Source organism: Netta rufina (assembly GCF_964035555.1).
Source record: "Netta rufina genome assembly, chromosome: 31".
Lineage (NCBI taxonomy): Eukaryota > Metazoa > Chordata > Aves > Anseriformes > Anatidae > Netta > Netta rufina.
This window is the reverse complement of record NC_140155.1, coordinates 2180429-2193932: the sequence shown is the minus strand read 5'-3', so window position 1 is coordinate 2193932 and position 13504 is coordinate 2180429. Positions and strand designations below refer to the sequence as shown.

At 56.8% G+C, this 13504-nt stretch overlaps 2 protein-coding genes across 2 annotated transcripts; both read right to left on the bottom strand.

Annotated features, from left to right (window-relative positions):
- Window positions 1-1436: 1436 nt before the first annotated feature.
- LOC311220355 (butyrophilin subfamily 3 member A3-like) lies at window positions 1437-5797 on the bottom strand (the record flags this gene model as incomplete). Its single annotated transcript, XM_084303862.1, has 11 exons — window positions 1437-2065; window positions 2253-2285; window positions 2435-2455; window positions 2571-2591; window positions 2691-2711; window positions 2804-2827; window positions 3369-3389; window positions 3593-3697; window positions 3827-4108; window positions 4737-5084; window positions 5707-5797. The coding sequence occupies 11 exons, from the start codon at window positions 5795-5797 to the stop codon at window positions 1437-1439; spliced, it is 1596 nt and encodes a 531-aa protein (XP_084159988.1).
- Window positions 5798-8375: 2578 nt separating this feature from the next.
- On the bottom strand, window positions 8376-11606 carry LOC311220354 (butyrophilin subfamily 3 member A2-like; the record flags this gene model as incomplete). The annotated part of the gene is made up of 7 exons (XM_084303861.1): window positions 8376-8406; window positions 8508-8584; window positions 9188-9282; window positions 9608-9712; window positions 9842-10123; window positions 10751-11098; window positions 11507-11606. 7 exons carry the CDS (start codon window positions 11604-11606, stop codon window positions 8376-8378), a joined length of 1038 nt encoding a protein of 345 aa, XP_084159987.1.
- Between the last annotated feature and the right edge of the window lie 1898 nt (window positions 11607-13504).

Sequence of the window (13504 nt, the reverse complement as noted above, 5' to 3'; positions counted from 1 at the left end):
CAGTATGATCCCCACTATGCCCCCACTATGCCCCAGTAAGGTCCCAAATGCTCCCAGTTGGCCACAAAATGGTCCCAGTTGGCACCAATTACCCTCCCAGTTTGATCCCAGTAGGATACAATGTGGTCCCAGGCGGCCCAAGTTGGCTCCAGTGTGATCCCTGTAGATCCCAGACGCCCCCACCAAGGATCCACCTGCCTGCAAAATGGTTCCAGGTGGCCCCAGCATGGTCCCAAACGCTCCCAGTTGGCCCCCCAATATGGTCCCAGTTGCTCCCAGCTTGTCCCCAGCAGGTCCTAGTGGTTCCCCATTGTTCTCACTGTGGTCCCAGTTGCTCCCTATTCACTCCACGGTGGTCTCAGTTGCCTCCAGTAGGTCCCAGTTGCTCCCGACTGGCCCCACCATGGTCCCAGCTACCCACAATATGGACCCACATATGTCCAGCTTGACCCCAGCACGGTCCCAGTTGCTCCAACTTCACTCCCAGTCAATCCCAGATGACTTAACTGTCATCCCAGTTGACCCTAGCGTGTTCTCAGTTACCCTCAGCATAGTCTCAGAAGTTCCCAGTTGCTACCAGTGTGATTCTAGCCCACCCCAGCATGGTCCAGTTGCCCCTTTGTGGTATTTAAATGCAAAATATGGTGGGTGAACAATTGGCAGACGTGTCAGGCTCAAAGGATTAGAGTAAATGAAGTTACATTAGGCTTGCAGCCAGACACTAGTGGGGATCTCCAGGGCTCCGATTTAGGACCAGTTCTCTCGTCCCGCTCTGCTCGGCCTGCTGAGGCCTCGCCTCGAGCACTGCGTGCAGCTGTGGGCACTGCAGCAGACGAAGGGCGTGAAACTGTGCGAGAGCCTCCAAGGGAGGGCTACGAGGACAGCGAAGGCTCTGCAGGGCAAGGCGTGTGAGGAGACGGTCTGCTGCAAGACGCCTTCCCAGGCAGCAAGGCCTCAGGACACAAAGCACCCAGGAAATGCCACTGCCAGACTCCATCTTCCTGTACAAAACTTTATTTGACACAGTCCTGATGCTGCTGGGCCTTGATGTGCTCCAGAGGAGGGAACAAAGAGCCCCCACAGGCTGCTCAGGCTCAGCACCAGGCACAGAGCAAAGATCAACCCCAAACTAGGAGGCAAAGGTGGCCTGCACTGGCCAGCAGCACACGGTGACCACATCCCTTGCCCTGGGGTCTGCAAGCAGTGTAAGCAGAGGGGAGAGGAGCGTGGAGAGCTGCTGCAGCCCCTGTGCTGCCCGCTGGGGCTCAGAGGCAGGGTGAGACCCATGGGTGCCATCAGGGCTTGTGCCCCAGCACAGGAGCCCTGTGCAGGGCAGAGCCCAGGGGCTGCAAGGGGCCTGGCCCCTGCTTGCAGCATCCCAGCCCTCTTCCAGCAGCAGGGAGGAATAAAGGAGCAGCCCCTGGCCCCACTGCCCCTCATTCCTGTACTGCTCCTGCAGGATGAAGGAGAGGTGTTTGAGGGGTGTCTGGAGAAGGGCAGGAGTGCCCCAGGGCTGGGGACAGGGTCTGGGGGGTGCTGTCCCTGAGGCACAGCTGGACACTGCCTGGCACCAGCCAGAACCAGGGGCGGATGCTCTCCCCATTGAAGGAGGCTGCTGTGAAAGTGAAGATCTCGACCCCATTGTCAGCATTGATAAAAGACACCTGCTGCTGGGTATAGTCCAGACAGACCCAGATCCTCGTGGGGACAGGGGACAGGGACAAGGGGGTGGGAGGAGATGTGAGAGACGTGAGGTGCCCCTCATAGTATTGCACAGCCCAGATCCCTTCTTCAGGGCTCATGTCGATCCACCCTTTTCTCTTCACAGATGCCCTGGCCACCCCCACAGCCCAGCAAGAATATTCTCCCCTCTCACCCTCCCCCTCCACCAACCAGCAGTGCCTCCCCTCTCTGAACTCTTCATGGCCCAGCACGCAGTAGCGATTGTCAAATCTCTCCAGTGTGTCAGGCACCTCCTGCCCTTCACTTTCCCATCTCACACTGCTCTTGTCCTGAGACACAACAAGCTGGGGATGAGCCGTATCTGGATCCAGGGTCACCTTCACTGCAGGGACAGAAGGAGCCAGGCCATCAGGGGCAGAGCTCAGCCCTGGGCAGGCTTTACCCAGCTCAAGGCCAGGAGCTGCTCCACGGGGCAGGAGATGGGGCACCTCTTGGCTCCTGAACATGGCCCAGCAAGGGCAGGAGAAGCCAGGAGAAGCACCACAGAGGGCAAACCAATGCACACCTACCTGTATTGTGAGGCAGCAGAAACTTTCTCCATGCTGGAAGAAGAGGGGAGAGCTGGTTACAGCCCACAGGTGGTGCTCATAGCTCTCACTTTGACACTGTTTTTTTTTGTTGTTGTTGTTGTTGTTTTTTTTCTGTTTGTTTGTTTGTTTTTCTTTTTTTCTGTTTAGAGAGTGAGACTTACCCAGCTCTGCAGCTTGTTCATCTACAAAGAAAAGAGAAAAGCAACGAATCGATGAGAGGAGTCAGTTTCTCATCAATGACTGCTACAAACCAAAGATCCCAAATTACTTCAGTTGTGGGGGGGAAGAGAGACTCACCCAGTCTTGCATCTTTTTCCTCTGGAAAAGAAAAGCATAAGGAATCCATGATCAGAGGGAAAAAATTTCTCATCCATTGTCTACACTGCAAATACTTCCAGCTCAGGGATGGACACTCACCTATCTCTGCAGCTTGTTTTGCTGGAAAAGAAAGAGAAAAGCAATGTTTGTTCAGAGGGGAGTATGCCTGTGGGAAGACACCAAATACCTTCTCTTTGGGGAAGGAGACTTACCCAGCTTTGCATCCTTTTTCTCTGCTATAGAAAAGCAAAAGGAATGAAAGGTCAGAGTGGAGAGACTTTCAATCCAATGCTGCTTCCATGGCTAGATGGCTAGACCCTAAATTTTTTTGCTCTCATGCATGTGCATAGACCACCCTGCTCCAGGACTTGTAGCGACCAGACTAACAAGGACCGAGGCCCAGCTTTTTGCAAGACTTGTAGCATTAAGGACAGACACTTGTGCAGCTCTCTGCACCGTGCCACCAAAACACAAGGGGAAGTGAATAGGGACAGGGGGAGGACTTCCCCGTCCCAGAAGCGTCAGTGCAGAGCGGGGCAGCCCCGCAGCTCGCTCCCCATCCCCACCTTGATCCCCGTTCCTTTCAGCCACCCCGGCCGTGTCCCGTACCCAGGGCAGCCCCAGCACTCCCCACTCCCACCCCAGGCTCCAGCTGCTCCTCCAGCACCCCCGAGCCACCAGCACACAAGCCCCCAGAGCCCACCCAGACCAGGCCCAGGCCCTCCCGCAGGGACACCACTTCCCCAGGGGCTGGGGGCAGGGACTGCAAGGACTCACCCAGCTCTCGGCTCTGTGCCGCTGAAAAGCAAAGGCGGAGGAAGAGGTGGTGAGCAGAGCAGCTTGGTTGCTGGGTGGGAACATGTGCAGGGGGGCTGCGTCTTGCCACCAGCCCCACGCTGCAGCCATGCTCCCTGGCCTCCCACCCAAGGCCCCTTGCTCCACACCCAGGGGGGTCCCTGCAGAACACCTCCCTCCGCTCCATCCCTGCGCTGCCAGCTTACCTTGCTTTCGAAAGAGATAAACACCAAGGCCAATGGACACAGCCAAAAGCACGAGGACCAGAGCCAGAGCCACCTTCCAGGGCTGGGCGTTGTGGAAGAAGGGAGCTGAGAAAAGGCACCAGGAATGGGTCTGTGTTTACGTTGCCACAGGTGGAAAAGCAAGACCCAGACTTCTCCTGGGTCAGGATGAGTGCAGGGGCCAGGAACACCTCACCCTGGCTGTGCCATTTGTACCTGCGATGTGCAGGGAAAATTTCCTCTCCTGCTGGAGGCGGCTGCTCCTGACCACACAGGACAAGGGCCCCTCCACGTTCCCGGTCACGATGACGGCGCCTCCGATTTCAAAGAGCCCCTCCTGGTCCTGGGAATGTGTCTGGGAGACTGAGGGCAGGTGCTGCCCGCGAGCATCCCTCCACAGCAGCTGCGGCAGCGGGTACCAGCCGGCCGATCGACACAGCACCCGGACGCCTCCGGCCTCGTAGCCCCCCAGGGAGAGGTGGGGGTCAGCGCCTGTGGCTGGGGGAAGAGCGTGTGGCTGGGGCTTGACTTGGGGAGGGATTGAGTTCCAAGGCAAAGACCCCATCTGCTCCCATGCCAAATACAGCACAGGACAACCACAGCCCCAGGGGCTGGATGCTCTCTGACCATGCACTCACCCTCACCACAAAACCACCTCTGGTGCTTCTGGACACAGAGAGCATGGCTGCACAATGCCAGTGGCCCCAAATCACCCTGTAAACCCAGGTGCCAAGTTCCAGGACCTTCAGGCAGTGTCTCTGCACAAAGCCATCCTGGTTCAAGAAGCCTCAAGACTTCCTGACAGCGTCTCAGGTCTCTCCCAGCACAGAAAGCAAAAGTAAAGCAGATGCCTGGCTGCTCAGAGGACTCTGCGATTCTCCCTATGTGCTGTTTGGTCCCATTGCTGACACAGCGGAAGGTGCTGCTCAGCAGCCTGTGCCCAGTGCCCTCACAATATTATGATTATTGTCTTCAAGAACACCAGTGAAAACTGACAAAAATATCCAGGGAGCTCTCTCCCCAGATAGTACCTCCACATCTATGGGCATACTCCATGCTGTGAAACAGCTGAAACATTCAAAGGGCACGTAAACTCTGCCCTGGAAGCATCACCCCAGCCACTAACCTGACACCTTCAGCTCCACAATGGCTTCCTCATAAGTATCAGCATCTCCCACAGTGCAGACGTACTGGCCATCATCAGAGGGTCTCAGCCCCGTGATTCGCAAGTCCAGTCTTCCAGCAGAGAGACCATCTCTGGCCAACTCTGTTCTCCCAGAATATGCCTCCATTTGATCCCTGTACAGGTCCTCTCCACTGCGGTAGTGGTGCACTGTCTCAGAGATATGGTCCCGGATCCACCTAACATCCAAGCTGCGAGCATCGCGTTGAGGGGACAAGTGGCAGGGCAGCACGACATCCTGCCCCACGGTGGCAGTGACAGAGTGGCCTGGTCCCACCACTCTGAGCTGGGCTGGGCAATGGAGAAGGGCACAGAGAGGAGGTGAAATTTTGCCATTGTAAATTTAGGGGCAGTGAGTGACAAAGGGTGAGCTGTGGGTGAGTTGGTGCGTGCTGCGTCCCCCGTGTCCCATTGGAGACCAGCAGAGAAATAGGAAAGGGAGAGGGATGACATGCAGGAGAAGGAGGTGTGCTGGGAGTGGGAGCCCTCTCTGCAGCATTTGGGCAGGTGAAGGAGACACAGAGAGGGCAGCCAAGGCAGCGCCCATATTGTGTGAAAGAACCAAAGGGAAAGTGAAACCCAGCTGGGGTCAAGCTGTGGGCTTGCATCCCCCCTGCCCCACAGCAGCAAGTCTGCATGCACAGGGGGGAGAGCCCCCAGCAGCCCCGCAGGATCCTACCTGAGCCCAGCCGGAGGAGGAGCAGAGTGACAAGGGAAGTCAGGAGGCCCCTGGCATGGCCGGTGAGGCTGGGGTGGCCGCAGCCCCAGGGGAGCCCCATCTCAGAGAGAGGTCCCCAGGGGGGCAGACAGCCCCCCAGGGGTTCTTCTCCCAGGGAGCCCCACCAGGAGGGAGATCCCTTACGACACCCAGCAGAGCTGCAGAAAGCACAAAGCTGCGCCCAACTTTCCCAACCTTTGCCCAGTTCCTGGCTGCAATAACCCTCCTGGAGCAACTGTGCCCCTAGGGCAATGTCTGGGGAGCTCTGCAGGGCTGGCACCACCATCCCATCACAGCTGGGTGCCCAGCCCAGGGCCTTCAGCCAGCATGAGAGGCTTGTCCCCAGGAGGGGCCTATCCAGAGAAACCCACTCTCTGAGCTCGTTCTTCTCCACCTGTCTAGAGGCTTAGGTGAATAAAGAAAGTTTCTGTCTGCTGGAAGAGATTTCAGGCATTATTGAAGGACTACAGAGGTACTGTTTGCCTTTGTAGGGAGAAAAGTCATATGGACAAAGCTCAATTTGAGTTGAAGCTGGACAGTACTGTGAGGGGCAATACAATGGATTATTATTTTTTTTAACTATCTTAACAGCTAAAGTAGGATTAGAGAAAACATTGGTCTGTTTCTTGATGGGGGTGCTCAAACTAAGGTCATCGACTTCACAGAGATGTTTAATGCTTTCTTTGCCTTCAACACTGATGCTGGGCTGTGGCATCCCAGGTGCCCTGAGCTGGAGGACAGTGACTGCAGGAATACTAAAGTCCCAACAAACCCCGAATTTCTGTTGGATTTGCTGCTCCAGATGAATGCATACAAGACTATAGGGCCTGATGGGATTCATCCCAAAGTACTAAGAGAACTGGCTGAGGTCATCATGTGTGGCAAGGCGTGTAAGGAGCGGCTGAAGGCGCTTGTCTTGTTGAGCCCAGAGCAGAGGAGACGCAGGGGAGGCCTCGTGGCGGCCCACATCTTCCTCATGAGGGGAGCGGAGGGGCTCTGCTCTCTGGGGACAGCGACAGGGCTTGAGGGAACGGCATGGAGCTGCCACTGGGTGGGGTCAGGTGGGCTGTTTGGAAAAGGTTCTTCACCAAGAGGGTGGTTGGGCACAGGAACAGGTTCCCCAGGCACGTGGCCATGGCCCCAAGCCTGCTGCAGCTCAAGGAGCATTTGGAGAGGGCTCTCAGGCACAGGGTCTGATTTTTGGGTGGTTCGTGTGGGGCCAGGAGATGGACTGGATGGTCCTGTTGGGTTTCCTCCAACTGGGGCTTTTCTTTGATTCTGTGATCTAGGGCTGAAGGCTAAGACCACCTTGGAGGTCTTCCAGGAGGACTTCCAGGAGCCGGTGATGCTTCCTGTGGGCACAGCCTCTGCAGAGCCTGTGTGATGGGAGGCTGTAAGCTCTTTGGGTGGCTCCAGGGCAGGGCCATGACCCAACTGGGACAAGTGGGTTCGTGGCACCAGCTGGGGAACTGGGGGCAGCTGGAGCTTTGGTTCCTCCTGGCTCTGACTCCCAGGACCAACACCAAGGAGACGGTGTGCTGCAAGATGTCTTCCCAGGCAGCAAAGCCTCATGAAAGAAAGCACCCAAGAAATGCCACTGCCAGACTCCATCTTCCTGTGCAAAGCTTTATTTGACACAGTCCTGCTGCTGCTGGGCCTTGATGTGCTCCAGAGGAGGGAACAAAGAGCCCCCACAGGCTGCTCATGCTCAGCACCAGGCACAGAGCAAAGATCAACCCCAAACTAGGAGGCAAAGGTGGCCTGCACTGGCCAGCAGCACACGGTGACCACATCCCTTGCCCTGGGGTCTGCAAGCAGTGCAAGCAGAGGGGAGAGGAGCGTGGAGAGCTGCTGCAGCCCCTGTGCTGCCTGCTGGGGCTCAGAGGCAGGGTGAGACCCGTGGGTGCCAGCAGGGCTTGTGCCCCAGCACAGAAGCCGCATGCAGGGCAGAGCCCAGGGGCTGCAAGGGGCCTGGCCCCTGCTTGCAGCATCCCAGCCCTCCTCCAGCAGCAGGGAGGAATAAAGGAGCAGCCCCTGGCCCCACTGCCCCTCATTCTTGTGCTGCTCCTGCAGCACCAAGGAGAGGTGTTCGATGAGTGGCTGGAGAAGGGCAGGAGCCCCCCAGGGCTGGGGCTGGGGTCTGGGGGGTGCTGTCCCTCAGGCACAGCTGAATTCCCTGAGTCCACAACAGGAACCAGGGGCGGATGCTCTCCCCATTGAAGGAGGCTGCTGTGAAAGTGAAGATCTCAACCCCATTGTCAGCGTTGATAAAAGACACCTGCCCCTGGGTACAGTCCAGACAGACCCAGATCCTCGTGGGTACAAGGGACAGGGACAAGGGGGTGCGAGGAGATGTGAGAGACATGAACTGCCCTTGTTGATACCGCACAGCCCAGACCCCTTCTTCAGGGATTATGTCGAACAACCCCTTCCTCTTCACAGATGCCCTGGCCACCCCCACAGCCCACCGTGCACTCTTTCCGGTCTCTCCCTCGACCTCTACCTCCACCTCCCAGCAGTGCCTCCCCTCACTTAACTTCTCACAGCCCAGTACGCAGCACCATGAGTCAAATCTCTCTGGCGTGTTAGGCACCTGCTGCCATATGTTTTCCCATCTCACACTGCAGTTGTCCAGAGACACAACAAGCATGGGATGAGCCGTGTCTGGATCCAGGGTCACCTTCACTGCAGGGACAGAAGGAGCCAGGCCATCAGGGGCAGAGCTCAGCCCTGGGCAGGCTTTCCCCAGCTCAGGGCCAGGAGCTGCCCCACAGGGCAGGAGATGGGGCACCTCTTGGCTCCTGAACATGGCCCAGCAAGGGCAGGAGAAGTACCACAGAGGGCAACCCAATGCACACCTACCTCTATTTTGAGGCAGCAGACACCTTCTCCATGCTGGAAGGAGAGGGGAGAGCTGGTCACAGCCCATGGCTGGTGCCCAGTGGGTTTGGCCGCGTGAGGGGCCAGCCCTGGGCTGCTCTGTCCCAGCTGCCCACCCTCCCCTGCACATCGCCTTAGCATTGTCCTGGGGCCCAAGCTCTGTGACACTCACCCAGCTCTGCAGCTTGTTCCACTGGAAAAGGGAGAAAAGCAAGGCATGATGAGAGGGGGAGCTGCTCAGCCCGTGGCTGCTGCCATGGAAAGATGCCAAATCTTTGGGTTTATGAAAGGAGTCTTACCAATCTTTATATCTTTTCTCACTGGAAAAGAAAAGCGAAAGCAATGCATGATCAGAGAGGAGTGTTTCAGATTCCATGACTAATTCCATGGCTAGACCCCAAATTTATTTGTCCTGGTGAATGGGCACAGACAGTCTTGCTCTCAGACTGGGAGGGACCAGACTAACAGGGAGCAAGACCCAGCTTTGAGTAAGGCTTGTGTACGTGGAGCAGTAAAGACAGACCCTTGTGCAGCTCTCTGCACCGTGCCACCAAAACACACGGGGAAGTGAATGGGGATGGGTGGAGGATGTCCCTGTCCCAGATGCATCAGTGCAGAGCAGGGCAGCCCTACACCTCACTCCCCACCCCCACCTTGATCCCCGTTCCTTTCAGCCATCCCGGCCGTGTCCTGTGCCCAGGGCAGCCACAGCCCCAGCACTCCCCACTCCCACCCCAGGCTCCAGCTGCTCCTCCAGCACCCCCGAGCCACCAGCACACAAGCCCCCAGAGCCCACCCAGACCAGGCCCATTCCCTCCCGCAGGGACACCACTTCCCCAGGGGCTGGGGGCAGGGACTGCAAGGACTCACCCAGCTCTCGGCTCTGTGCCGCTGAAAAGCAAAGGCGGAGGAAGAGGTGGTGAGCAGAGCAGCTTGGTTGCTGGGTGGGAACATGTGCAGGGGGGCTGCGCCTTGCCACCAGCCCCACGCTGCAGCCATGCTCCCTGGCCTCCCACCCAAGGCCCCTTGCCTTCTCCCCTGCCTTCCTTGCCCAAGGCAGAGGCCCAAGACCATCCTAAGGCCTTTGGGATCCCCAGGAGAACATTCCCTTCCTCCTCTTACGCACCTCCCTGGGCCAGGGCTCAGCCCTGCTCCACACCCACGCAGGTCCCTGCAGAACACCTCCCTCTGCTCCATCCCTGCGCTGCCAGCTTACCTTGCTTTCGGAAGAGATAAACACCCAGGCCAATGGACACCACAAAAACCACAAGAACCAGAGCCAGAGCCACCTTCCAGGGCTGGGCGTTGTGGAAGAAGGGAGCTGAGAAAAAGCACCAGGAAAAGGGCTGTTTTTACATGCCCATGTGTGGAAAAGAAAGACCCAGACTTCTCCCAGCTCAGGGGAAGAGCAGGGGCCAGGAACACCTCACCCTGGCTGTGCCATTTGTACCTGCGATGTGCAGGGACGATTCCCGTTCCTGCTGGAGGCGGCTGCTCCTGACCACGCAGGACAAGGTCCCCTCCACGCTCCCGGTCACGATGACGGCACCTTCGATTTCAAAGAGCCCCTCCCGGTCCTGGGAATGTGTCTGGGAGACCGAGGGCAGGTGCTGCCCGCGAGCATCCCTCCACAGCAGCTGCGGCAGCGGGTACCAGCCGGCTGATCGACACAGCACCCGGACGCCTCCGGCCTCGTAGCCCCCCAGGGAGAGGTGGGGGTCAGCGCCTGTGGCTGGGGGAAGAGCGTGTGGCTGGTGCTTGACTTGGGTGGGATTCATTTGAAGGCAAAGACCCCATCTGCTCCTATGCCCGACACAGCCCGGCACAGCCATGTCCCCAGGGGCTCAGGGGCTGGGTACTACACGCAACCACCCTCACCCCAGACCATCCTGGGCAACGGCAGAAACAGAGAGCAGGGCCGCAGAGTGCCACTGTCCCCAAATCACACGGAAAATGCAGATGCCAAGCTTCAGCACCTCCAGGCAGCATCTCTGCACCATGCTGTGCTGGGTCAAGAAGTCCCGAGACTTCCAGGAAACATCTCAGGTCTCCCCCAGCACAGAAAGCAGAAGTAAAGCTGACACCCGGCTGTTCAGAGGACTCTGTGATTCTCCCTATGTGCTGTTTGGTCCCATTGCTGACACAGCTGAAGGTGCTGCTCAGCAGCCTGTGCCCAGTGCCCTCACAATATTATGATTATTGTCTTCAAGAACACCAGTGAAAACTGAGAAAACTCTCCAGGGAGCTCTCTCCCCAAATATTACCTCCACATCTATGGGCAAGCTCCATGCTGTGAAACAGCTGAAACATTCAAAGGACACGTAAACTCTGCCCTGGAACCATCACTCCAGACACTAACCTGACACCTCTAGTGTCACTGTTGCTTCATTATAAGCATCAGCATCTTCCACAGTGCAGATGTACCGGCCATCATCAGAAGGTCTCAGCCTCGTGATTCGCAAGTCCAGGCTTCCAGCAGAGAGACCATCTCTGGCCAGCTCTGTCCTCCCGGCATATGCCCCCATCTGCTCCCTGTACAGGTCCTCTCCATTGCGGTAGTGGTGCACTGTCTCAGAGATACTGTCCCGGATCCACCTGACCTCCAAGCTGCGAGCATCGCGTTGAGGGGACAAGTGGCAGGGCAGCAGGACATCCTTCCCGACGGTGGCAGTGAGAGGGTGGCCTGGTCCCTCCACTGTGAGCTGGGCTGGGCAATGGAGAAGGGCACAGAGAGGTGGTGAGATTTTGCCATTGTAAATTTAGGGTCAGTGAGTGACAAAGGGTGAGCTGTGTGTGAGTTGGTGCGTGCTGTGTTCCCCGTGCCCCATGGGAAACCACTGGGGAAACAGGAGAGGGAGAGGGAGGACGTGCAGGAGAAGGAGGTGTGCTGGGAGTGGGAGCCCTCTCTGCAGCATTCGGGCAGGTGAAGAAGAGCCAGAAAGGGCAGCCAAGGCAGCACCCGTATTGTGTGAAAGAACCAAAGTGAAAGTGAAACTCATCGGGGGCCGAACTGTGTGCTCGGGTCCCCCCTTTCCCACAGCCACTCCCCTGCCCTACAGCGGCAAGTCTGCCCGGCCCAGGGGGGAGAGCCCCCAGCAGCCTCTCAGGGTCCTACCTGAGCCCAGCTGGAGGAGGAGCAGAGTGACGAGGGAAGTCAGGAGGCCCCTGGCATGGCCGGTGAGGCTGGGGTGGCTGCAGCCCAAGGGGAGCCCCATCTGAGAGAGAGGTCCCCCCGGGGGCAAGCAGTCCCCCAGGGGTTCTTCTCCCAGGGAGCCCCACCAGGAAGGACTACTTCACAGCACCCAGCAGAGCTGCAGAAAGTACAAGGCTCCGCCCAACTTTCCCAACCTTTGCCCAGTTCCTGGCTGCAATAACCCTCCTGGAGCAGCTCCGCCCCTGGGGCTGTGTCTGAGTGTTTGAGGTGCTCCACAGGGCTGCAGAGCTCCAGGAAAAAACACTGTCTAAACTCATTCATCTCCAACCATCTTAAAAGGAATCGGTTAGCAATGGGACAATGTGTAGAGATGGCAGAGCAGACCTGATCAGGATTGGAGGCTGCAGGGAATGGGGCATGGCTGGGTGCCGAGCCCAGAGCTGCCACCCTTTGCCCAGGGTGCTGAAGGCAAAGTGCCAGCCCCGATCCCGGCCCCAGTAAAGCAGCCATGGCAGAAGGTTGGCTCAGATGGGCAGGGACCTTCTTCTAGAGCTTAGGTGAATAAAGAAAGTTTCTGTCTGCTGGAAGAGATTTCAGGCATTATGGAAGGACTACAGAGGTACTGTTTGCCTTTGTAGAGAGAAAATTCTTATGGCCAAAGCCCAATTTGAGTTGAAGCTGGACAGTACTGTGAAGTGCAATACAATGGATTATTATTTTTTTTAAACTATCTTAACAGCAAAAGTAGGATTAGAGAAAACATTGGTCTGTTCCTTGATGGGGATGCTCAAACAGGGTCGTCGACTTCACGGAGATGTTTAAAGCCTTTGCCTTCAACACTGATGCTGGGCTGTGGGACCCCAGGTGCCCTGAGCTGGAGGACAATGACTGCAGGAACGATAAAGTCCCAACAACCCCGAATTTGTGTGGGATTTGCTGCTCCAGATGAATGGATTCATGACTATAGGGCCTGATGGGATTCATCCTAGAGTACTAAGAGAACTGGCTGAGGTCATCACGTGTGGTGGTTTAACTTAGGTGAGCAGCTGAGCTCCACCACAACTGCTCTCTCACTCCCCCTCCTCAAAGGGAAAGGGGGAGAAAATGCGATGAAAAGGGCTCAAGGATTGAAATAAGGACCAGGAGATCAAACAATAATTATCATCATGGGCAAAACAGACTCACCATAGGGAGATTAAAGAAATTTATTACCCATTACTAACAAGCTGGAAAAGTGAGAAGAAAACAAACCAGAGATACCTTCCCCTCATCCACCTTCTTCCACCTCCTCCTCCCCCCGAGCAGCGCAGGGGAATGGGACAATGAGGTTTGCAGTCAGTCTGTAGCACTTTGTCTCTGCTGCTCCTTCACACTCACTCTCTTCCCTCTCTTCCCAAGCTTGTCAGTGTACAACAGCTCTCTTGGCAAAGAACCTTTTCCTGATGTCTAGCCTGAATCTCCCCTGCCTCAGCTTGACACCATACCCATTTGTCCTATCACTGGTCACTAAAGAGAATATATCAGCCCCTGCCCCTTCACTCAACCTTGTGATGAAGTTGTAGACCACGATGAGGCCTCCCCTCAGCCTCCTCTTTTCCAGGCTGAACAGGCCCAGTGACCTCAGCTGCTCATCATATATCTTCCCCTCTAGGCCCCTCACCATCTTTGTGGGGCCAGCGACAGGGCCCAAGGGAATGGCATGGAGGTGCTGCGGGGGAGGCTCAGGCTGGCTGTTCAGAAAAGGCTCGTCACCAACAGAGTGGTCGGGAACAGGAACAGGTTCCCCAGGGACGTGGCCACAACCCTGAGCCTGCTGCAGCTCAAGGTGTAGGGCCTGATTTTTGGGTGGTCTTATGTAGAACCAGGAGGTGGATTTGATGATTATGGTGGGTCCCTTCCAACTCAGGATATTCTATGATTCTATGACCCCAGCATGGATTCATTTAATCCCAACTGACT